At 40.4% G+C, this 25,287-nt stretch overlaps 1 protein-coding gene across 3 annotated transcripts in view; it reads right to left on the minus strand.

The window, feature by feature from the left end:
- MOCS1 (molybdenum cofactor synthesis 1) overlaps positions 1-16,014 on the minus strand; it is a 33,154-nt gene extending 17,140 nt beyond the window's left edge. For all 3 annotated transcript variants that reach the window (XM_072333109.1, XM_072333110.1, XM_072333111.1), the window contains exons 1-4: positions 15,863-16,014; positions 8,363-8,495; positions 7,425-7,592; positions 1,391-1,555 (exon numbers count right to left, since the gene is read on the minus strand). In XM_072333109.1, coding sequence (XP_072189210.1) covers positions 1,391-1,555; positions 7,425-7,592; positions 8,363-8,495; positions 15,863-15,988 — 592 coding nt within the window. In that variant the 5' untranslated portion in view covers positions 15,989-16,014. The remainder of the gene's footprint in view (positions 1-1,390; positions 1,556-7,424; positions 7,593-8,362; positions 8,496-15,862) is intronic.
- Between the last annotated feature and the right edge of the window lie 9,273 nt (positions 16,015-25,287).

Below are 25,287 nucleotides of genomic sequence, written 5' to 3' on the forward strand. Positions count from 1 at the left end.
TATTCACCAAAGCAATTTCTCTCGTGGTTAAAGGCCATTTTTCATTTGAAAATGGAAAAAACAAAAAACAAACAAAAAAACCCCATCTATATAAATAAAAGTTACCCTTTTTCCTCACTAACTTTTAATTTAGCTATAAACAGCACATTCCTAACAGCTTCCAATCAGATATGAAGAGCTGTGGCCGTATAATTCAGGGAGCTTCAGGATGAGGTTTGCCCCTTCAGCAGCAAAGGAAGAGCCTGTTTCTAGTGAATGCCACATATCAGGTCATATTCAAATGCAGAGAGCAGAAGAGAGCACAGTTACCCCTTGCTTGTGATTAAATACTCCAGATACTTCTCTTCATGCCAATTATGCCATGATGCAACCACGTTAATAAAACAGCCTGATTTCTGTCAGGAAGAGATATCTGCATTGTGATGTAGAAATCTGAAGAAGCACTCCCAGAGAGACTGCAGACAAAACCACCTTTCTATACTTGTCAACAGAATTTCAATTTGATAGAAGAGTGATTTAAATGTAGAAGTCACTTCTCATAGTATCCCAGATTTGTTCACCCCTTACCATACATTTAGCTTAAGCTGTTGCACCATCTAGTGGCTATCTGGAAATGTTGTCCAAATTAGCAGTTCACAGCCTGCAAAAGTTACATACATAGGCCGAAATGGAGTGATATAAAACTGTATTAGGTTTAGGGAAGGAAACCCTAACATTTCTGCTAAACTTCATGATAGAATTCAGGATTCATTTAAACAAGGATTTTTAACACTGGAAACATCTAAGCATTTCTGAAGCAGTTTGCAAGTACTAGTTCACTTGGAGAGAAGTTACAAAGCTTGCATCTCTCCTCAAATGAAGTCAGGAACAATTTATTTTTACTACTTTTAAAATGCAGTGCTGTAGGAAACACCACTATAATAAAAAATGAGACATAGCTGGCACATTCCAAACCTAGCTTTCAGAAACTGCTGTTATTTGTCACAAGAAGTTTAATTCTTGTGGTATATTAATCCTTGGCTGCTACAGCGAAAAATGTTCTTTGAAAGAACAGCAGCACGTGAGTCCAGCACAAGATCTGTAGAGCTCTCTTTATTTCCTCACTAACTGGTACTCAAACAGTTATTGGTAACTGTTAATGCAGTCTCCACTGACTGTGGTTGGTGAGTTGAGCCTCTTTTACTCTCACAGATCCAACTAAAAGTTCTACCTCGTAGCACTGTAGAAAGAAGGAAAGTCACTGTCTAAATTGATAGCACAGGTTGTTTTCCCTAGAATCAAAAGGACACTAATTCACTTCTTTTCCAAAACAACTGAGTATGAAAGACATATCGAACAATTCACATTCCTACAGGTATTAACAATTTTGTCTTTGAAGACCAATCTGTACCTTTCCTCCGGACAATGAACTCAAATTTAGCTGGAACCAAAGTATCCAGGCTAATGTTGATGGCATTCAGTCCTGCCTCCTTCAGTCGGGGCAATAACCTGGCTAAATTGATCCCATTGGTTGTGATAGCGATGGTTTTCAGCCCTTCTAGCTTGTATAGTTGACCTAGGAAAAGAAAAAAGTAAGAACACTTTAAAAGAAGTAATTCGACTGTGAATTAAACAGACCCCCCCCCTCCCAAAAAAATAAAATAAAATAAAAATTATAAAACAAATAAAATTCAGCAAGGGTGGGAGGAAAACACAGACACATCAATGTTTCAGCCTTCTTTCAGCTTAGGAGATCCATTTTAGCATACACCTATTTCAAAAGGTATAAGCAAAAGTAGTTGTTGCATGCAGAAGTGGTTATGAAGAACAGTGAAAGCACAACTAATTTCTCCATAGCTACTCTACTGTTGGAAGAAGGCCTCTGATCTTCTTTACCACTTTTTCCTTAATCTAGCATTGCAAACTGAATTCTGTGTTCTGTAGTAATAAGCAGCAGAAAGACATCCCATTTCACCTGGTACCTGAACTAGCAACTCCTATCCTGCAGTGTTGCAGAAAAAGGACAGTTCTAACCTAGTGGCAGTGTCAAAAGATAGTGACTTGAAGCTGTCAAAATAAGTATATATGCTCCCAACTAGAGAAAAAAAAGTCAACACATCATACCATTATAGAGAATCTGATGCAACAACATCCAATGAACAAAAGTATTTGCACTTAATGGGAAACTTTTGGTTAACAAAAGATAACCGCATAAGAAACAGATAATATAATGAGCTTAAAATTTAGAAAATAGATGCCTCCTTGGAAGCTAAATGAGGAAATCCTCAGTTAATAGATTTCCAGAGGGTAGTCCTTCAAACCTCCTGTTATCAATACAAGAGTAAATAAAGAAAACAAACAAAATGGCATACGCCATGTGCAGAAGCAGAACCAAAGCAAAGCCATAGCATCCACCCTAATTTCTTGGAAAATATGTTAATAACTCTTATTCTTGCAGCAGTTCTGGTTACAGTACAAATATTTTACAGTTTGTTCTTCACTGCCTATTTCACTTCTATTTGTTCACGCTGATAAAGGTCTTACTTTGGCTTTATTTCATGTCTCAGCTGTTCTCAAAATATTCAGCCTAAGCTTAGCCCAGAACTCCTAACAAAAAGAAACTAGACAGGTTTCACTGCTAGAAATGTAAAATGCATAAAGGCATAGAATAAAATATAGAAACAAATCCAAGCCATGGCCTAAAATGGAAGTTTTGTTGTTGTTGTTTTAATAAAAAGGCAGAAACTCTTTAGGTCATTAAGTGCAGGCAGCAGATTTGGTCAGTGCATCTTTTCTCCCTGTGCCAGGACAAGAAACATGGTGAGGCACTGAAAATATACTTAATAGGCAGAACCACTTGTAATAACAAATTGGATAAAGCCCAACTATGAGAAATTGGATATGGAGATTTAATACTAAGATGAAACAACTAAGAAGGACCAGTTAGAACACTGTGTTATTTGTGAAAGAAGTGGAATATTTGCTAATCGTTCTGCTCCCCCATTAATGATCTCTAAAATAAAAAGGGGACAAAGTTTTCATAAACTTGGAACTCCCTGTGTGCCCATACTAGCTTGTTTGCAAACTTCTTGTCACTGCCTTACCACCAACACCATATCAATACAAGCAAAGGTAACTGATAAAACTATGAAGTAGAACAGGAAGCAGAACAGATGCTGTGATTCAACTTCAGCTTCAATAGCATGAAGCTAAAAATTTATTTGTGCAACTTGGGCCATCAAGTAAACCTTTTTATATTTACTTCTTTTCCTTCGGGATAAAGAGCATCTCCTTAAACAGATGACTTTCTTATATATCTTCTTCTAAGAGTTTCTTCAATTATATTTCTCCTGGTTGAGAACAGAAAATATATTTTATCTCCTAATATATGTGTTAACAAGTTTAATCTGCACAGCTTTACTCCAGAAATATGCATGCTATTATAAAAAGCCTGCCCTGGAAAATGATGTCCCTATGGGTCCCTTCCAACTCAGAGTATTCTATATTTTCTCAGTGGAGATCTATTCTTCCCAGACAATAATAAACAGCCACCATACATTTTAAGTTCATTTTTAATTTAAGCCTGCAGTACTACAAAGGAAATGGATTCTATATTCCATTATCATCTGCTTAAGGAAAGTCTCAAATATATACTTTTGGCAGTGACCAGGACATGATAGAGGTTTCTACTAGTGTTAGTTGCTGAGTCACAGCTTATATATGTGCACACAGTAAAAAGTTTATGTATGAGTATTAGGAAAATATGGTAGTAATAATCTGTCATTAAAATTAATGGTGCTTTACTGGTGTTCCACAGACGATTTATCGTTAAGAGAAATGCTTGTTGAAAACAAACCTAGCTTAAATCTCAGCCCTATTCACCCCCAGATGAAGTGTATCCAGGTTCTGTAAATCACCTACAATGCAATACAGGGCTGGAACTTGAGTCATTCAGCTCAAAGAAAGATTAGAAACAAGTCACAGATGAAGAACTGGTTGCAGGATGGAATCCAGACAGTGGTCATCAATGGCTCCATGTCTGGATGGAGATCAGTGATGAGTGCTGGGGATGATATTCTTTACTATCTTCATCTTTACTTACTTCAACAATGACACTGACAGTGGGGTCAAGTGTAGCTTCAGCAAGTTTGCTGATGATACCAAGCTGTGGGGTACAGTTGACATACCAGAGGAATGGGATACCATCCAGAGGGACCTAGACAGGCTTGAGCAGTGGGCACAGGTGAACCTCATGAGGTTCAACAAATCCAAATGTAAGGTCTTGCATCTGGGTCAAGGCAACCCCTACTACCAATACAAGCAGGGGTATGAAAGGTTTGAGTGCAGACCTGCTGAAAAAGGTCTGGGGGTAACGGTGGATGGCAAGCTGGACATGAGCCAGCAATGTGCCTTTGCAGAGAGCCAACCTTATCCTGGGCTGCACCAGAAGTGTGGTCAGCAGGTCAAAGGAGGTGATCCTGCCTCTCTACTCTGTGCTGGTGAGGTCTCACGTGGAGTAATTTGTCCAGATGTGGAGTCCTCAGTACAGGAGAGATGCAGACCTGTTGGAGTGTGTCCATAGAAGGGCCACTAAAATGATCCAAGGAATGAAACGTATCTCCTGTGAGTACAGGCTGAGAGAGTTGGGGCTGTGAGGTGACCCGAAAGTGGCCTTTTGGTATCTAAAGGGGAGCTACAGGAAAGAAGGGGACAGACTCTTTAACAGAGTTTGTTGTGGCAGAACAAGGGGAAATGCTTTCAGGCTTAAAGAGTTTAGATTTAGGTTGGATAAAAGGAAACAGTCTTTTACAGTGAGGATGGTGAGCTACTGCAACAGGTTGCTCAGATGTGGTTGATGCCCTGTCCTTGTAGACTTTCAGGTTAAGACTGGATCAGGCCCTGATCTAGTTGTGCATGTCCCTGTTAATTGCAGGGGAGCTGGGCTAGGTGACCTTTAAAAATCCCTACATCTCTTAAGGATACTATGATTCCAACTCAAGAACACAATTTTGAAACCTCCATTTCTTACCGTCTAATGTGGGCTTATGGGTAAAAACCCTATGAATCCCAGAAAGGCTGTATTAGCTTACTTTGTTAAGAGTAAATCAATTGGTGCCTAAACAGCCACTTTAATGACAATTAATAGTCAGTGATCATGTTACTACAACCTTACCTTGACAAGATTTTATTTTTCAAATCATTCTGGAATTCCAGAGCTGCTGTTACATTAGTTTGAGGAATATTTTCCTTTATAATATTGATGATATATATGGAGACCATGGTAAACATTTACTAACTAGTTGGGGTTTTTTTGCTAGTACAGTGAGTCTTCAGATTTACCAAAATGTTATCATCTAACACTATTTAAGTAGCTAGAGTACCTCCATACAAAAGCATTGAACCTGGAATTTGAACACCATCACATACTTCAACATACACTTAATAAGGTAGAATATTCTACAGTTTATGGAACTTAACAAAAAGGAAACCTAGGGCAGAGTCATAAAAAGCCACAGACTTGGATGTCCCAAACCTCTGAATAACAATCTTATCATCAGGCTTGCTTAAGTCAGAAGGACCTGACCACGGTAATGAAACATTAACAATGGAGAAATATTTCAGAGTGAAGACAGTTATAAAACAAAACAACATAGTCCCACAAGGGCAAAATGACACTAAACAATAAATTAATAGACTTAACACTGGTAGAAATATGAACATTACAACATGGAAATGTGAATGAATAGCATCTTAGCACGTGCTACTGCCTTTTCAATCTCAGACTGTTTCAGAATACCTGAAAAAGTCAAACTGACAATTGAAGCATTTGGATCTTAATCCCAGCAGTTTCTTTGTAATCATGAGCAGGCTTTCTGAAGTACAGCAGAACTGCTTAATCCAGTGCAGCTCATATTTCAGACCAAACAGTGAAGACAAATACACTTGTGGAATCACAAAGATAAAACATAACTTCTGAATGTGCCTCACCTTCCTCTTATGCTAGCCAAGTTTTTTTCTCCAGCCTGTTGAAGCAATCACAGACTCTGTAATTCTCTTGCTCCTGAATCAGCACAATTTTTGCTTTTTCAGTTCTTGTCCAAGAACCAGAAAACCGCTTACAGCCTAGAGCAGTAGGTCATACAAGGAATGTACTGCCAAGGAAAGTTCTAGAGAAGAATAACTCTTGCCAGGCAAAGGATGGACGACATATGTTGCTGCAGTATCCTTAGGTTACGAGATAAAGAATTTATATCTTGAAATACTATTACAAAGCTGACATTTTCAGAGTCTGAGATACCCACTTCTGGAACAGTTTTGTAACAAGCTTGTGATAAGATGGCTTCAGTAGAGCTGAGTACTTCTAACATTGCAGGAAATATTTCTAGAATTGTTTTCAGTAAATTTTTCCCAAGTTATTATATGAAATCTATTTAATTTTAACAATTTTCTACCTATCCTATTTGTGTGCAACATGTGTGTGTAACATGACAGTCTCAGAAGAAAAAAATACTGTACATGGAGACTTTATTTTCTAGTTTTGAACACGACTGAGAGAAAACAGCCAGGCACATACAAATTAGTTACAGAAAGAGGTAATGTAACGTGACAATCGTCTTAACATCTACCACCTTTACACCAAGATGACCATGATTTTGCTCTTTATACTACACTGCTCTGAATAAAACAGGGCAGGAACAGAGACCATTTCGTGCAGCAAAGCCCGGTCTATCAGCAGGCATTTTTCTCAAGACCTTCATATGCCATATCAATCCCTTCTTATCTTCCAGTACTTTTAAGAGTATAGCTGCAGAAACAGAAGTTCCACTGCCTACAATATGCCAAAGTATACCTACCTTCATAGCCTCAATTTAATACATTACCACTATCTTTACTTGTTTTCATGTCCATAACATGAAACCTTGGATAACGAATAAAACAACTGGCTCAAGACAAAATCAGGAGCACAGTAAATTAACACAATGTAAATCAAAAGGAGATAGACTTCAAAGGTTTAGCCAGTAATTTATCTTCCATTTAAATAATACAGTCTTCATCAGTAACTATAAAAGTATAGTCATTCTCACCATTCCTGTAAACACAAATGAGCAAATGCAATTGAAAATAAACAACAGCCCTCCCTCCTCCCAAAAAAGAAAACCCATTTTGTTCTCTAGTTTGTAAACAAGTATCATCTCTTCCTCTGCAATGAGGACCTCCTCAAATCAGTTATTGAATGACAAATTCTATTCAACCAGGAGGACAGAACTCAAAGTTTGCTGAAGGGAACTGCCTTCCATTTCACAATACTGGGGGAAAGCAACATCATTTCATATGGTATTATTCTTCAGATTGTGGGACTTTATTAGAAGATAACTGTAACTGTAGTTCTTGGTTCAATACATAATAAGTCATTTTGAATTACACTTTATTTATTGAAAACTTACCCACAATATCGACCACATCAGGCCGGATAAGTGGTTCTCCTCCTGTCAGACGGATCTTCTCTACACCTTCTTTCACAAACAGTCCAGCCAGAGTGATTATCTCCTGAGCAGTAAGTAGCTCTGATTTAGGAGTCAGCTGAACACCCTCCTCCGGCATACAGTACTGACCTGGAACAAAGAATACAGAAATACACGGCAAAAAATAGGAGCAGTTAATCTAAAACTGATATGCAAAATGTACCAAGTGCAACCACCTTTAAGAGTCAACAAACTCAGCCATTCGTACATACAGCTCATACACCATATATTACAAGCAATTTCCTGGTTTCTTTCAAAAGAAAACACACAACTCATTTGATGGGTCTCAAAATTAAGATGGACCTACTGAAAAGGAAAGGCTGACCTTACTTCTATCTAACCTGCATTCAAACACACACACCAAAGTCACCCAGCAAGCATGGGAACACAGCCACAGACTTTGCAGATATAACTGTGGGAATACCTAGGTACAAGCTTTCATGCTTATCACACACTTATATACACAAACACCCAAAAGCACTTCAATCCAAATCATCGAATACCCTGAGTTGGAAGGACCCACAAGCCTGTTCCACCCAACCACCCTTGTGAAAAACCTTTTACGAACGACCAATCTGAACCTGCCCTGACGCACCTTCATGCCGTTCTCTTGGGTAAACCACATCAAGTCTTACGAAAGACCCTTTTTAGCAGATCCTATGGCTTGCTCCCACTTCCCCATCCCATCTGTTCAGCCCCAGACCAGTTTCTAACAATCCTGTGCCACTGCTTTGCAAAGACAAGAAACATTACACAAGGCCAATGTACCACTAAGTATTCTAGCACTATTCTTGACATTTGCACAATGTGTTTCTACCCACTGGTGAATAAGAGCTTTGTGCAAGTAAGCACACACTTACACCTGAGGTTGCATTTCTCTGTCAAAGAAATTCGCAAGTAGTTGTGCTGACGCCCAAAGCTGTCAGTCAAGAAAGCAGAGAAGGGAGCAGCATGTTCCAGCAGAAAACGTGCTCTTCCTGAGCTTTGCAGTTCCTGCAAAGAAAATCAGAAATTGCTAAGAGTTTGAATAGCAATACTCAATAGATACTTTCCATACAAATGTTAACTTCGATCTCAACAGATAATTATCTTAAGTAAATATCTTACTTTTTCCCCCACCAGGACGGCAGAACAAGAAAAAACAATGGTTTCTCCTTATGGCCCAAACTGGTCACTTAGTGATTAAATTTCTTAATTCCATAGAATAGCACTATCATTTTTCCCATTTTTAGACACAGTCGCTTCACTACAAGTGCTTCAGACTTTTTGTGCAGCATAGGAGGTAGTGTTTTTCAATTGTATCTCTTTGTATCTGAGAACCAACGATCCAGGAACACCACCAATCTCACTGTAGCCCTCAGATAACCAAAATCATTTATAAGGGTCCGTGCAGTTTAGTGCAAAATAAATAAAAATTGATGAAACTCTGCATCTCCGCTTGCATTCCTTCCAGCTTCCAAATGCAAGACATAACATCCTATCAATAGCAAAACCAAATTACTGCTGTACATAATTATGTTTCATGTTTGCTTAAAGAACATTCCCAGAAAGGTTTTCGTGTCCAAATCTGAACAAGGTGCTTGTCTTTGATAAAGACAACAGATGAGGTGAGTGGGATTAGATGAGAGGTATTATATGATCCTAAGCAATCCAGCTGTTTAAGCTGTAAAAAAATCAGAATTGTAATACTGTCTTTATTGATATTATCATAATATTGAAATATTATGATTTCTACTGTTTTTATTTTTATTTTTTTATTTTTTTATTTTTTTCTTTAAACCAGAGTATGATATTCTGGAGCAGCACAGCTTTTGAGAAGTTTCAATCTCTCTGCCACAGGCAGGGTTGTCAGCTGCTAGATCAAGTACTAGATCAGATTGCCCATCCAACCTGGCCTTGGACACCTTTAGGGACAGGACATCCAATGAGTATTTGCCTTCCTAAACAAGGGAAGTATCTTTTCATCTACTCTATCAGTTACATAAACATTTTATAAGTGGCTAATTTAATAAATCTAACATGAATCAGCTGCACTGTTACACAAAATGAAACAAACAGGATCAAAATAAATTAAAGGAACTACCTTCATGGTGACACCTAATGACAGCTATCTCAGAAAATGGGTGAAAAGCTAAAGGATTCCTGGAAGCACAGTGAACTTCATCTCTTGTAAGAAAACACTTCCAAATCACTTCTGCATAAAGTGGCATTTACAAAAAAAAACAGCAACAAAACTAAGCCATGAAGGTGAGAATTCAGCCACAAAATCGCACCTCCATTCAAAACCATGCTGGCTAGCCTTGATAGGCCACAGTAGGTAAAAGGTTACATCAAGTTTTTACAAAAATCTAGGATGCAGTATGCAGAACTGGACAAGATGACACAAGTGGCCATTTAGGACTCAGGCTGCAGAATGTGCCCAAGCTTTCTGTCAGTGTTTGACAGCAGCAGTGAGCATAATGGACAAGGTGCACCCAGGTCAAAGAACTGCTCAGCACAGGAGTTAGTAGCTGAATGACAGAACTTTAAACTGGACTTGAAGGGGAAAGGAATAAAATCAGGCATGCAAGAGATAAGCTATAGGATAGAGTGCCAAAATTTGAAGGACAGCATGCTAGAGAGCCTTCAGTCTGTTCCATGAGGTGCTGGGTACAATGAAGAACATTTGAAATGTTTCTACATCAATACACATACCATGAAGAAAAAGCAAGGGAACCTACGGGCCTCAGCTCTATTTCATAACTGCAATATCTTTGTGATAAGCTGTAGTGGAAATGCCAAGTAAGGGCCTGAATCATTGATTGAGCACCTGGTGGGAAGGCAGGGCCAAACCAGAGGAGCTCAGGTGCATGCAGTGGGGTGGGGGTCAGGATCCACCCCATTCCAGACCTCATTTAAGGGCTGGCAATGCAGGTAAGGGTATCTTGCTGGAGATTCCTACCTATCTGAGGCCTTCTGAAGGTAAGTAGATTCTTTCCTTTATTTCTGTGTCTATGGCTGTTGCATTTTAGCAAATCCCCACTTGTTTTGATGCCCTTGCTGTTTTGCTGTCATTGCTGTGCCTTCTGTCATGTTACATAAGCAAAATCTGGTGGGAAGTCTTTTGGGACTGGTGCTTTCCAATGGAAGGCTCTGGGCCTTCGGCAGGGACAAACAAGGGGTGCTATGTGTGGTGGAGGGTCTGGGTTGGGCTGTCACAAGAGTCATTAGCAGTGTGCCCCAGCAGCTAAGAAACACAACTATGTCCTGAGGGGCATCAGGCTCAGCACTGTAGGCTGCATCTTCAGCTACCAGTAACTGGAATTACTTTGATTCTAGCTAAGCCAATGCTATGGCTGTTGGTAAACTTACAAGCAAGAACAGTCTTTGTTGGCTGTATTATTTTCCCATCAGCCTTTAAGCAATTTCCTATGCTTCCCAATTCAAATGGCTTTGTGATTAGTTAAGACCTCTATAAACAACCTTGGTTGCGGAGGGGCTAAAGAAGATGCAAAGTGGACAACTTCAGAGCCCTGTAAGCATCTGTTTAACCCTGATAAAAGTCATACTAGTTTCCATGTAATTGCTTATCTGCCAGCTGAAATCTCTTTCGGTTTCTGTTTTGCAACAACCACAAGTAGAGACCTCCAGAGGGCAGAAGCCAAGTTCTCCACAGGCCTGTCCTTCCCTCCTTTGCAGTAACAAAGATGTCATTGACAACAGCTGTACTAACTGATTAACCCACAGGCATGTACACAGCTCAAACTCATTCTTACATGGGAATCTTCTCCCATGTGCACAGGCAGAGCAACTCATGTGTTTTTAATCTTGCTGGGGAAATGTTGCAGCCTAGGTGCTTATGGATTGTTTACTAGTTCTGGACAGCTTTATTTTCCTTGAGAAATCAAAACTGGGAGCTTACTTTGTTAGAAATACTTGTTCTTCCTCACTTAGTATGAGAACTCCTTGGAAAACCAGTTGAAGCCTAAGTAAATATTCAGACTTAACTCCACTTGTTCCCCACCTAGAAAACATTAAGTTATTTTAAATACTGCCATTCTCAAATCATAATGCAAAGGTGTTTATTCTTTGAAAGCCACACTACATTCTGTTCAGGCTGTATTTCTGATGTTCTTCTATCTGTTATTTTAGGAATGTGCCCATGTTTGAGATGGGAAGTACATCTGTGCTTTTTATTTTAGTCCTTGCAGGAACACTCCCCTGCTGCTTCTTTCTCAGTCACTCATTCTTGCACTTGGTATAGGACAAGGCCTCCTTATCCACAGCATGTGAAGGCAGAATAGAATCAACCTTCTGTCTCCCCACTCTAGGTTGAGGATTACAGGTAAAATAAGAAGCAAAACACTATCCTCTCTTGACAGGCAGAAGTCAAGAGAAATAAAGTTTAATGATTTTTTATTAAATGGATACCAAAATAGCATAATTTCCTCACAAGGACAATGGTTTGCTTGAAGTAATTTCACATTTTTCAAGAAGTGATCAATGGCATAAGATAAAGGAAGCAATGGCTCTGTTCCTGGGTCTGTCATCCACTGTCAGTGGTAGGGTAGATGTTACAGACATGGAAGCTAAAGCAGACATACATGAGGAATAATACTGACCTTTGTTAACTGCTCTGAAGCTTAATGTAAAGAAGCAGCATTTAAAGAAAAAGTGTTCACCAGGCAGCTAGTGTCAATACTGCTTAAAGATCCTGTTGGAGATAACTGACTTTTGTCTCTTGCTGAAAAGTACTTTTGAATTCTGGAATGGTCAAACAAAAAGCTCCATAGGGCTGCTAGAGCCAGTCGTGAGCTTTTCTGGGAGGAAAGACTAGCTGACAGTGGATTTTTTAAGCTGTTAGTTAAGTTTCTGTCCCGCTTGATGTCAGCAAGGAGGAATTAGGAGACACCCATGAGTACAGGAGTACCCAGGTTGAGCTCCAAGAGTGGATACTGTATTGCCAAATCTGTCAATGCAGCCAACACTGACTCATTTTTTTAATCAATTCCCTGGGGACTGCCAAATGTCTGAGGCAGAAACCCGGATACTTCCCTGGTAACTGAGCGCAAGGAATAAGTCTGCTCTCAGCCAAGCTCAAAAGTAGGATTTTCTGAAGGGAAGGAATATGGTGAGACTGGACCTTGAGGCACCTGTAGCCTCTGAGTGAGCAGCTGGTTGGAAAAAGCTGCCTGCTACTGTTTCCAAGCTACAGGGAAATGGTTATTCAGTTCCCTACAGTTGAAAAAGGGCATTGTGGCTATTTTAACCTACTGATGTCCAACCACGTAACTTTCTGGTTTAAAAGTCAGTGCTTTTATCCCCAGCCCCTACTGCCCTCTCCCTGTAATTGGCAGGAGAGGCTTCTGTACACAAGAATATGCCCTGTTGCAGATTGTGCTACATCTGATCTATGGGAAAAGTAATTTCACCCTCTAGGATGTCAATCCTATGTTTTAAACCAGTACTGAAAGAATAAGAGCTCAGATGACTGCCACATTTTGACAAGCTGTCAACCCTTCAAATCTGCCAATTCACCTGTAATTTCCACAAGAATTCTTCTAGCAATGCAGCAGAATTGGAACCTGTGACCAGTATTAGTAACCTTCAGGAATACCACAAATTGACAGATACTAGAAAAGCTGTTAAATGAGAGTGGAGAGCTCCTTCACCTTAACTGTGTAATATTGCCAAACAGTTCTGGCCTGGCCTCAGGGACCACAACAGTGTCAGCATGGCTCCAGCTGCCAAACCCTGCAGGCTCTCTCAGCTCCTGCAGTCCTACTGGACAAGTCCATGCACCAGTACTGCCCTTGCAGCCTGAAGGCCTAGCACTACTCTGCCAACATCATATAGACAACACAGCAAAAGCTCTTCTGTTTCATGCCTCACCTTTAATGTCTTGGGTTAGGCAAGCAGCAAAGTGTCCTTGTTCAATGTGGAAATATAACAACCACAGAGAATGAAATGGGTCTAAGTAGGTCAAGTGCCAGAATGAGGTCTGAGCTGGGAGGTCCAAGACAAATGTTTTTCTGAGGGCTCCACAGCTGTTGCACAACAGTTGGCCCTAAACAGCATGCTTCAGTTCTGGCTTCTGGCATAGAAAGTGCTGCTCATGGACTTTGAACAGCTACCCACAAAATGGAGTGCCAGGACACAGAGTTTCAGGCGTGAATGGACAAGAAAGGCCATATGAGGTCTGTTCTAGACTAGCTGGGCTCTTCCCTTTATTCCAGTGAGGGCAAAGAAAGTTTTAGTCAACTACATTTGAGTTACTTGATTTACATGAGCTGAAATTAAACTTCCTAACAGGACACCAAAGACTTCTACTGAAGTGATATGTTTATAAAGAGGTTAAAGAAAAAAAGACTCATTTCCTTAGTGTTTTTATTCAGAAGCACCATTACATTAAGAGTCCTGTCTTCTTCCATTGTATTTTTGCACATGAACCATTAAAAAAGTACAAGTGACGCTTTAGTATACAGGAAAACATACAATTTTGTAGTAGAAATACATAATCCTATATAATACTTCCTTATTCAAGAATATCAGTTAGGTATGTATCACTTTGTGTAGAAGATGACAGGCTGGCATTAGATCTTCCATTGTTAATTGTATTTTATGTTTTGTATGTTAATTTCTGGAGTAATTCACACAACGAAAGATGTGTGAAAAGGAGACCTCAGTGTGCCTGTTGCTACCCGCTAATCTTTTAAAAAAAAGAGATTCTACCTGGAACATAAGACATTCGAACTTACAAGGCTGGCAGCTGTATCATATATACTAAGACATAAATACATTCAATCATGTAGACTAACCAGTCCAATAACAGTCCAGACAAGTTATGGGTTTTATTTCTAAACCATTTACAGTCAACTTCCCAGATATTTATCACTGTACAGCTAAGAAGTTTGCCCTGTCTTTGCTTTTGCACTGGCTTGGTTGTTGTGACCGGCAGGGTTTTAGCAAGTACTCCAGCACACTTGTCAGTGGTTAATGCAGCACGTTATCCACATGCAGCACGGTTGGATGATCAGTTTTCATCCTACACAACCACTGTGGTTTTCTCTCCCGAAGGATGTAGGGGTTTCAGACCTATGTGGTGTAATCAAGCTTTTCCAAAAATATTCCCAACTCTGTGCTACAGCCACTTGATTAATAGAAAGTAACTGGTCATGTTGAATAGGGCCCTGGGCAGCCTGAGACAGTGGCTGGCAACTCTGCCCATGCCAGAATGCTGGAACTCAATGAACTTTGAGATCCTCTCTGACCATTCTATGAGAATTAATTCTAATCAGGATTTATTTAAAAAAAAATATTGACAGTTTAGGGAAAACACACACACACACACAAACCCCAACAACACAAAACCTCAATAAACTTTTATAGATCACTGAACCAAGTTAGTGTTCAACAAAGCAATGTACAAATCTATTTGACTTCCCGTAAATAAATAAGTGGTAGTGAGCACATCCAATTCTGGTGACACAAGACTGGCTGCTTGAGGTTACAGTGTGCTTGCTGAAGCCAGCCATGCAATCAAAAGAAAAATCAATAAATAATGCACCAGCTGGATGTACCTGTCAGGATGTCATGCCCTGCCCCTGCTAGATGGCTGTGCCTTAACGTGGAGCTTTTTCTCTTGCATTTGGGCACCAAGAAACCAAACATATGTGAGGGATCTGAAGTGAAACTGGAGGAAGCTGGAGCTGAACAACACGTTTGTTTACTTCAGGTGATGGGCTGAAGAAAGCTCCGTGGTACAGCTCACATGGCTATTCAGAACATAACCATCGCTTAATTTTGATTTGGGCAAATCAAATTTGATCTCAGCAAAGCAAGGACACAGAACTATGAATTATCATGCTGAGTTTGTGGACTGCACTCTCTATTCCTATTATCTGCTCATCTTTCCCATGCAAGTTACTTAACACCGTTTTTGCAATGTGATCTCGGGGGAAGCCAGGCTCCCCGTGGCACCCTCCCCAGCAGCGGCAGTGACGGCACGGGGACCTTACGCTGTCCAGAGTTACTAAGGGAAACTTTCAGAACCAGAAGCCCACACAAAGTGTACAGAGGGGAAGCCTGGCTCACCACCAGCAGCCACCCCCCCCACCCCAGAATTTACGTCCCCTGTAATTTTACGTGCTGGACACAGCGCCAGGATTCACAGCTGAAACCACTGCCTGTGAGGTCAGGCTCCTGCCGCCGGGACCGCGTCAGACAGCCGCTCCGGGAGGGGACCCGCTCACTTGCCCACCCCGAGCTCACCGAGAGGCGGCTCCCGGGAGGAGGCGACCCGCAAGCCCCTGCGGACACACCTGGCCCCGCACCGCTCTCATTACGAAACTGACCCCCGGGTGCCCGGCACGCCGACTCACCTGAGCCTGAGCCGCGCCGGTGGGAGCCCGCACGGGCGCCCCGGTGCTGCACGCCCGGCGCTGCGCCGCCCCGAGCACCCTCCGCAGGAGCGCGGGACCTCCGAGCCGCCCCCACGCCGCCGCCATGCGGCCCGCGGCACTGGGGGGGGACCGGCACGGCCGCACCGACACCGCCTGCCGTCACGTGGGGGAGGGAGCGGCGGCCAATCAGAGCAGCTGCAGAAGCGGCGCTGCACGCTGGGAGTTGTAGTCCGGTCCCCTGGGGCGGTTGGTGTGCAATGGGGTGCTCCGAGGCTGCGGTCCAGCCGGCCCACCCCAGGGTAAAGTCTCAGCTGTCGCTGGGAGCCCCGCATCCCACAGTAGCCAGGGCAAAGCCTGAAGCGACCGCTTTGTCGTCTGTTTGTCCCTGCCTTTGTCCTGGTCCTTCAGAATACACGTGTGCAGCCCCGAGGCCTGGAGGCCATGCAGGGCCTCCCTGGGCACAGCTGTGGAACGTGCTGATTGTACTCCAAAGAGTCCCCACAGTGACAGGCTGAGGACCAGAAATCCTGTTATCAGCAGTAGAACGTTTCCTGTGAAAGCAAAGACTTCCTCTTCAATCTCTGCCTTACAAGAGCGCCTCGAGGAAATGATGTGAAGCCCCGTCAAAAGATTGAACTTTTATTTCTAGCTTTATGGCACATTCAAACTAATGAAAACCAACTAACAGTTTGGCTTCCCAACCTTTTCCCCTCCACTCACACTGTTACACAAGAATGGGATGAAGTGCCTTGTGGGATGAAGTGCCTTGTGTCCTTCCATCTGCATCAGACTGGTAAGTAGCAGCTGCTTGTGCTCTCACACGACCAGGCTGAAGGTTGTTCTCAACTTGTTTCGTACCTGAAAGGAGGACACAGTTCCCCCAAAGTTTCCTCTCCTTATATCAGCTACACTTTTGAAAGACGCTGTATGGGAAATTGGTAATCACAGCTTGAACCTCTGATTAATCAGCTGAGGCAAGTCTGGGGTCAGCTGTGGGAGCACAGGTGAGAGTGATGTAGCTGTGCTCCCAGAAGGGGTGGAGATTGACTCCACTTCCTCTAGACCTCATTTAAGGGCTGACCACCACTAGGGTACCATCTCTTGGTGATTGCTTCCCAGTGGAGATTGCATCAGCATTTCCCAGTGAAGGCATCCATATTGGTGAGTTTTTCCCTATAAATATCCTTTTGAGTATCTGTTGCCATCTTTGTACTATTCCACCTTACAGACACGTTTCCTTAAATGATTTCTTCTGCTCTTAGGACTGAAATGTTGCAGATCTTGTATTGCTGTGGCTGGTGAGAGTACAGCTCACACTTTTGCTGCTTCTATGATAAGCCTTACAGTTTAAATAGTATCATTTTCCATTACCAATTTGTTATGTCATGGGTATTTGCACTGGGAACTAATGGCTACAAAAACATTAACAGTTCTTTGCTGAGATGTAGATGAGAAATCCTGCTTTCAGTAACCACAGCCTTAATCCTTTAGCATTTGACCTGCAATACTTGATGTGTGAATGACTAGGCCCTACAATTGCTTGCATCAGCTATTATTTCAAGGTGTAGTTATATGTATTGTTACAGATTCATATCTTTAGTCAGGTTATACTTAAATCCTTACTCTTTAGCAAAATGCCTTCTTATGTCTAATTCAGTCTTTAGTGCTCAGATTTTGTTCAGTCTGTAGACCAAATGGAATCTGATAGGAAGTTCTCAAGGTTTAGTGCAATATTAATTTCTTTTTTAAAGCTGAAGCCAACTGAAAACAAATATGGATTTGAATGATATGTGATGCGGCCAAATGCCTGTCCTGAAAGCATTACAGTCAGTATGTTTTCAAGGGAATACGTACACAGGTTGAACCAATGGAGAAGATAGCAAGGTAAGTGCTGATTTTATTCATAATTTCCAAAAGATGCAGAAGTAAGCTTGATGGTTTTACATTACTTATATGAAGGGTTACTTTTCCCTACAGAACAAAAATAACCCTAATTAGAGGATTTCCTGACTTTAATTAAACAGCAAGCGATAATGATAATTAAGGCTGAAATACTGAAAAGAATTTAGCTTTATATTATATGCAGTAATTGTTCAAGTGAATATTTCAATTGCAAAAAAAAAATATATATATATATAAAGTGCATAAAGATCAAAATTAGTTACAAGTTGAGAAAGGGACCAAGAATTATATATTGTTCAACCATAATTTAAAAAATCCACAGGATTCTCCCTTAAATATTCCTATCTTCAATGAAGCAACTGGTCCTATAGTTATTTTACTTCAAAGACTGTATAAAGCTTGACTTACATCTGTAATGCAATAAATACATTGAAGATGTGCATATCAGGTAAGTTAAAAGTGAAATGTCTTTGCGTATGTGAAGTCTCATATATTTCAAGTTTTATTATGTGTAAGTATAGGCATTTCTCATTCAACAAGCATAAAATCAGCTTTTACACCTCCCTCCAAAGCCAACAACTCACTCTGAGAAGTTGCTGCTGTTGATGGACAGAAATGCTTGTATAGAATTTAAAAGTAAACAAACAAACCCAGCAGCATAAATGTAAGGAGTATCTGTGTAGAGATAATTCCATTGTAACTTTGCTGCAATAGTCTTATCATACGCTGTGAAGAGTAAAAGTTCTTGCCCATCTGAGACAGCAGCTGGAGGTTGATTCTCTTTGCCTCTCTCAGCAGCTAACTGAAGAACTAGTACTCAGTGAAGAATTAAAGGCTTGAGATTTATGTATTTAAGCTGAGGTACTGTGCAGTGTGATGCCTTTGCACTGTAACCAAAGCTGTGTAGACATTCTATCATAGCAAAATAATACTTATCTACATCTAATTATTAAAAAAAAAACAAAACAAAAAAAACCACTGGCACATTAGTGAAGCTCAGTTTGGTTTACAAGACAGTTTTAGGATCCACAGAAACTCTTGCCACTAGGCTTTCAGTTGTCTTCCATATGTTGTACGGACTTTCCTTTATGTTTGGTACAGAGTCCATAGTCCAGCTTCTCAAGAGTGCGATTTCCTGTCCCTACCACTACTGCTTTCTGGTCTGACTTTCATGGAGTCTCAATTACAGAAGTCTAATCTGCTGTGTAATTCAAGATTTTGCTGAATTCATGCTTAACACCTCCCCAGTCTAATTCTGCACAGTTGTACAGAGGGCCACTAGCTTTTCTCGAGACACTGCAGTGTGCCACTCACAAAAGTAAATGTGCTGGCCAAGAAGCACCACACCTTCATTGGCAATCAAAGGACAGAGTCCAGTATGTATACCAGTGTTCAGTGTGTATCCCAGACTGTATCTCAGAACAATACAAAAATATAAAGTGCTGGACTACTCTGGTGTTTCAGATAAGGATAAAATTTTAAATACTTTTTAATAATGAGATAATAGAAAGGTAAGTGAGAACGTACACTGTATGAGTTGATAGACCTGTTACACTGAATCGCGATTGCCTTGTTAACCAAACTGAACAGTCACTGAGAGTTTCTCAACACCTTATGAAACTTTGGGCTACAGGGCAAAGTGTAAAATGTGAACTCACCCTCGTGTGGGGCTGGAACGCAGCCAGGTCTTGTACTGAGGCCACAGAAAGGACAGACTACAGAAATCTTAGACTACGATGAGATGAGGGAAAGCCTGCATATCTGCCTTCTTGGTATTTGAGCAGGGAGTAACTGTTAGAAATTGAAAAAACACTAATTGTTTTGCCTGTTTCATGCAAAAGCAGAACATCACCCATCTTGGCATGTGTTATTAATAAGCAACATAGACCCCCCTTCGAACAAACTACTGCTATAGGTTCACTGTTAAACATAAGAATATATGTGTAAAGTTGCCTAAGACATCTCACAGTTGTTCATAACATTCATTTCATAACATTTTTCAATTTGAATAACACCGTGCATAATTTCCCACAATATTTGCATTAACTAAGAAAGTTCACTAGTGTCAACAAAAAAACCCTTCTTGATATCCCAGCAAGGCAACCCACAGGAGCATAGACCTTCATGACATTTTTTGTGCATATGCTGGAATATTTGATGCGACTTGGAAATCACTTCTAGGTAGCGATGCATACCTGCCTTGCAACTTTCACACCAATCGCCAGAGTCCTAGTTTACCTAGCAGAGGATTTATTTTTTGGTTCTTTCTTGGCCTACTTTGTTGACGAGTGAAATTCCAGTCTGTGAAGCATCTCCTCAAAGCAAGTTAAACTGTAACAGACAACATTCTCAGAAAGTTAATTTGTATTGAATGTTCTTTATTAAATTATGAAGTTACAAGACATAAAAATAGAGCAAAACAAAAGTAATTAGAAGCAACATTAGGGCATCTTTGTTGGTTGTTGGCATTATTGTTTTGTGGAAGTTTATATCAAAGGCTATATTTTTATAGATGCTGTATTTCCCTATTTAATATCCCATAGATATTTCTGTCATTTTGCATCCCCCAGACACTGTAGTTCTGTTCACATACTGCAAATAACAAAGAACTGTGGTTAAGCAAACAGAATCTCACTGAATATTTCCCTCTTACATCTCTGGTTATAATTCTGTAAAAGAAAGATAGGAAGGATCTGTTTGCAGATTCACCCTCTCCTTTGATCTCTCCTTTCCAATGATTTCTGTAAGCTGCATTTCCAAAAATTTTCAGAATGTAAAAGAGTTTTGAGAAAGCATTCCTTAAGTTTTCAAACAGAGGGTAATTGCCTTTTGATGCATTGTTTAGTCACATAGATGAAGGGAAAGTGGGCTTGAGATGCTATCTTCAGGGGAGAATTCTGCTCTTTCTCATTCCTGCCGTTCACCTTCACATCAATGAGTGCAAATAGGTTACAGAAAAATCAAGCCCTGGAGAGGTAGCTTTCCAAATAATAGCATTCAGTCTAACCTCAGAGTCATCAGGTCAGAAGTTTCAAAATTTACAACAACTATACCTACTACATTTGAGATGTTTTGGGTTATATTGGTACTACTTGCTATTCTAAAGCTTTTCACTAACTCTGGTAATTGCTCAGGCCTTGTGACTGACTTTCCACTGAGTCTCTGAAATACTCTGCTGTGGAGAAGTGAGAATGAGTTTATTCTACTGGAAAAATGCATTTAAAGCATTCTATTGGCTATGTATTTCTTTGTGGCTAGTGATTCATTAGACTCTTGGCCCTAGAAATGTTGAACTGACCCAGTTATTTTGGCTTCAAGCTTTCTTACTGAAGGAAAAATAATTATGAAATAAAACATGGAAATGGAATAGGCTGGTTTGATACTGACACGAGTGAGCTTTTGTTTGCTGGGAAGACTGTCCTCTTAGACAGTGGAATGCCTTTTTCATTGTTGTTTAGCTTGGCAGATTTGTCTGTTTTTGCAATCTGGTAACTTATCTCCAATATCAGAGCAGTAAAAGCTCTGCTCTTTTGGCAGCGTAAATTTGAATCAAAGAGGTATTGTGTTGCTGCTGTTTACAAGTTTATTTCTTCTGAAGAAGAAAAAAAAGACAACTTTATCTTGACTAAGTCTTCCTTTTCCAAGCAGCATCCAAAAATGCTTGGTAACACCCTCCTGTCAGTCTGTATCTTGTACTCATGTGATGCTGTACACTCAAGAAGTAAACAGAGGTTAAACAGATGTTTGGTTAAGAAAGATTATTGTGATGGAAAGATAATAAAAATTTAATGAAAATGCTCACCAATGTTGGAGGCTCACAGTAAAACTCTTCAAAGGAGTGATCTGCTGTCCTTAAATGGGGTCTAGGGGAGGTGGAGCCAGGCTCCACCCCTTCTGGTAGCAAAGCTGAATTGCCTTCACCTGTGCTTCCACGGCTGACTCATTGCTTGCCTCTGGTGGTTGATCAGAGGATCAGGCCATGATCAACAGTTTCCATACAGATGCTTACGAGGAAGGTTGAGCACTTAGTGTAAATGCAGCATGGCAAAAAAAAAAACAAACCATAAGACTTGAGTGACTGTAACTTTCTAGAAGGATTTTGCATTTTTCACTTAAAATGTGTAGTTGTACCATTAGATTCCAGCACGCTTTAACAGTACAGTTTTTCTCCACATAATTGCATCTCTCTCTGCAGTGCAACACAATACCTTTTGAAAAACAGATTACTTTAGACAGGCATGGAAGAGGTGAAGGAAAGACCATCAGTTTGAATGCTCAGAGGGACACTGAACTGACGAAAGGATGGAGTTACTACTTTGTTGTTTCATGGGTCCACTGCTGGGTACCAACACCCTATTAAATTAATGCTGTTTTCCTCTACTTTCTTTCCTTCCTGTTCTGAAATTTAATATCACAATAACAAGCTATTGTCCTCCACAGCCAATCCCTAGATTGAAGTTGCAAAATCAAGTATTTAGGGAAAAAGTAGCCCTAGTTTTGGCATCTGTCTTTGTGCACTCTTTGTTCATTCCCTTACATAAGTGTCCTCAATGTTTTGTTGCTTTCTTATATTTTCCATTCCATTTAATTTCTCTCCCAGCTTCTGCTCACCTGTTCTACTGTCCTTTTCTAGCTGTTATTTTTAATCTCTTCTTTAAATGGCAAACCTCCCTCTGCCAACTGTGCGTCTGAAATGGGTGAGTGAAAGAAACATACTTACACGTGAGAATTTATCAAGGATTGAATATGTGCTCACAGTTGTAGGAATGGGGGGAAGATTGTGTCCCCCTACCCACAAAAAAGAACGCACAAAACAACAACAACCCCAAGACAACAAAAACAAAACACCACCGCTGCCACAAAAAAAAAAACAAACAACAAATAAACAAACAAAACCAGTCACGAACAAAAATTACCAGCTGCCAATTGGAGCCTGAATTGCAGTTTGCTATCTGAAATATCAGATTTTCATGTATTCGAAGGTTACAACCTCTGATTGCAGTACTGAGATGTCCTGCTACTGTCACCTGAACAAGTGATGTGACTGCAAATTTAATTTTTCCCTTGTGTGCAAACCTGCTTTCAGGAAAAGTGATTATTTACAACCTCATTACCTGTAATTTCAGAAGGCTACACTGTCTACATTAATTCCTACCTGGAGACAATTTGGCTCTTCCAATACCTTTCTCTGGCTAGAATATATACACCCATCCCAATAACAGTTAATAACTTTGTAGCCACCACAACAAATAACTAAACCAAATAACTTTCTTTTGTGGTTCTTACTTCCTCAGTTTTTGAAGGAACCTTCATTTGATGAGTCTGATTAAATCTTCATATTTAATTATAGTAACCTAATTTATTTTACATTCACTCATTGATGAGAGCTTTATTATATGCTTTTACTTTGGACTTTCACAAATTTACTGAGGATGGAAAACCTGCATAGTTCAGATTCTCTCTCCAATAATGATCTTTGAATTAGAGGTGACTTTGGGATAAATATTAAAGCAGTTCTGTTCATCGTTTGTTGGCAGTCCAGAGAAAGTCCTTTTTAGTTTACACATCTAAAGAAGGATAACTGGCTTAAAAAGCAGCATGTGGTGTTGGCAAGGATTCTAGGGGATAACTACTCTTTTCATGTTAAACACAATAACTATCCTGTGCAATGCAGCAGGGCCAGGACCCTGTTAAGCTGAAGATAACAGGGCAGATAAAATCACATTGTACATAGCCTGGATCTGCAGAGGTGCCAGCTCAAATCAAGAGAGGCAAAGAGATAGTGCAACAGCATCTGCATTCTAACAGAGATCATCTGTGTGAGTGCAGCAAAGTACTGATAATATTGTTCTTCTGGAGTTGCTACTTTACTTCTAGCATAAAAACATTAGCTCTGTGCTTATTGTGCACCACTGATGTAATTTTGGAAGGAATGACGAGATAGCTGAAACACAGAGTTAATAAAAGCTCTCATTAAGGACATGAAATAGGAATGTCTCTTCACTTTTACTGCTGATGTGCTGTGGCTGAACCCAGCAGGCAGCTCAGCACCACAGTCGTTTGCTCACTCTTCCGCCCAAGTGTATGGGAGGGAGAACTGGGAAAAAAGGTAGAATTTGTAAATTAAGATAAAATACATCTCCTGAGATAGAAAAGGAAATGAGAAATAATAGTTTTTATTTATAAAACAAGTGGTGCACAACACATTTGCTCACAACCTGCTGACTAATGCCCAGCTAGTCCCCAGATTGAGGCTGCCCTCTCAGCTAACTCCCCACAGTGTTGTAGTTTTTTCAAGGGATCTCATATGCTATGAAACATTGCTTTGTTTAGGTCAGCTGTCCTGGTTCTTCCCAGCTACTTGTGCCCCCTCAGCCCCCTCACTGGTGGGGCAATATGAGAAGATGAAACCCAGTACATCATTGGTTGTGTGCAACAGCAATCAGCAACAACTAAAACATTGGTATGTTATCAACATTATTATTTATTTATTTTTTTGCCAGAACCAAAACATAGCATCATACCAGCCAGTGAGGAAAATCAATTCTGTCCCAGCTCAAATCAGGATATTATTGTAGTTATCTGGAATCCTGGAGGCCCCAGCCCACAGTGCAGCTGCAACAGCTGCCCACTTATTAACTGTGCCAAGGTTTCATTTATTTTTCTCCTAAGGGTGAGGAAGAAGTAAAGTTGCAGTAAAACTGACACAGAATATTGGTGTAAAAGCTTTTTATCTCTCACAGACCCCAGCACGCATCCTAACACCTTACAACTCCAATATGCTAGTCATGATTGAGTGTAGGGCAGAGAACAGAATGTAGGTGTCTGAACTCCTAATTTCCTGCATTAGAAAAATGACTTAATCATTGCATTGCAGTCTGTATCTGCTATCACAAATCAGCCTGTGGGTCTACAAACCTGTGGGTTTGTATTTGCCATTGTATTCATACTTTGGCGCATTCTGGAAAGACAGGGAATGACCGCTCTGGTTGGTAGTGGAAGCACAGAAAACCTGCAGGTAAACAGAAGAATACAAGCGAGCATGCAGAAACACCTACTAAAATACTGTCAGTTGAAAATCATATTGAAGAACTTGTTCTAATACACTCTTCTAAGAAAAGGTGAATATCCAAATATCCACAGAGGCCTGGGCTCCACATCCACACCAGAGATGACAATACCTCTCCTGAATAACTTAGTTCTGACTTGGCAAAATGTGTAAGGAAAATAGTCAAGGAAGTTAGGAAGAGGAGCCCTGCAGGTCTTGGTGCCAGTTCCTGAATTTTCACCCAGCAGGAGTGGCTCCACTTTCTGTAAATCATTAACTAATCGTGGGTCACAACAAAGAAATTTTCAGAAAACTTCAGTGAAGTTTGATTGTGCTGTCATTATATTTTGACTAGCATAGAAAACTATAACCTTAAACATAAATATGAGAAAGCATTCCCTTTAAAATGGTTAGTATGCAAGGAAAGCCAAAATGAAATTAAGTGACATACTTA

The sequence above is a fragment of the Excalfactoria chinensis genome, chromosome 3 (genome assembly GCF_039878825.1).
Source record: "Excalfactoria chinensis isolate bCotChi1 chromosome 3, bCotChi1.hap2, whole genome shotgun sequence".
In the NCBI taxonomy this organism is placed as follows: Eukaryota; Metazoa; Chordata; class Aves; order Galliformes; family Phasianidae; genus Excalfactoria; species Excalfactoria chinensis.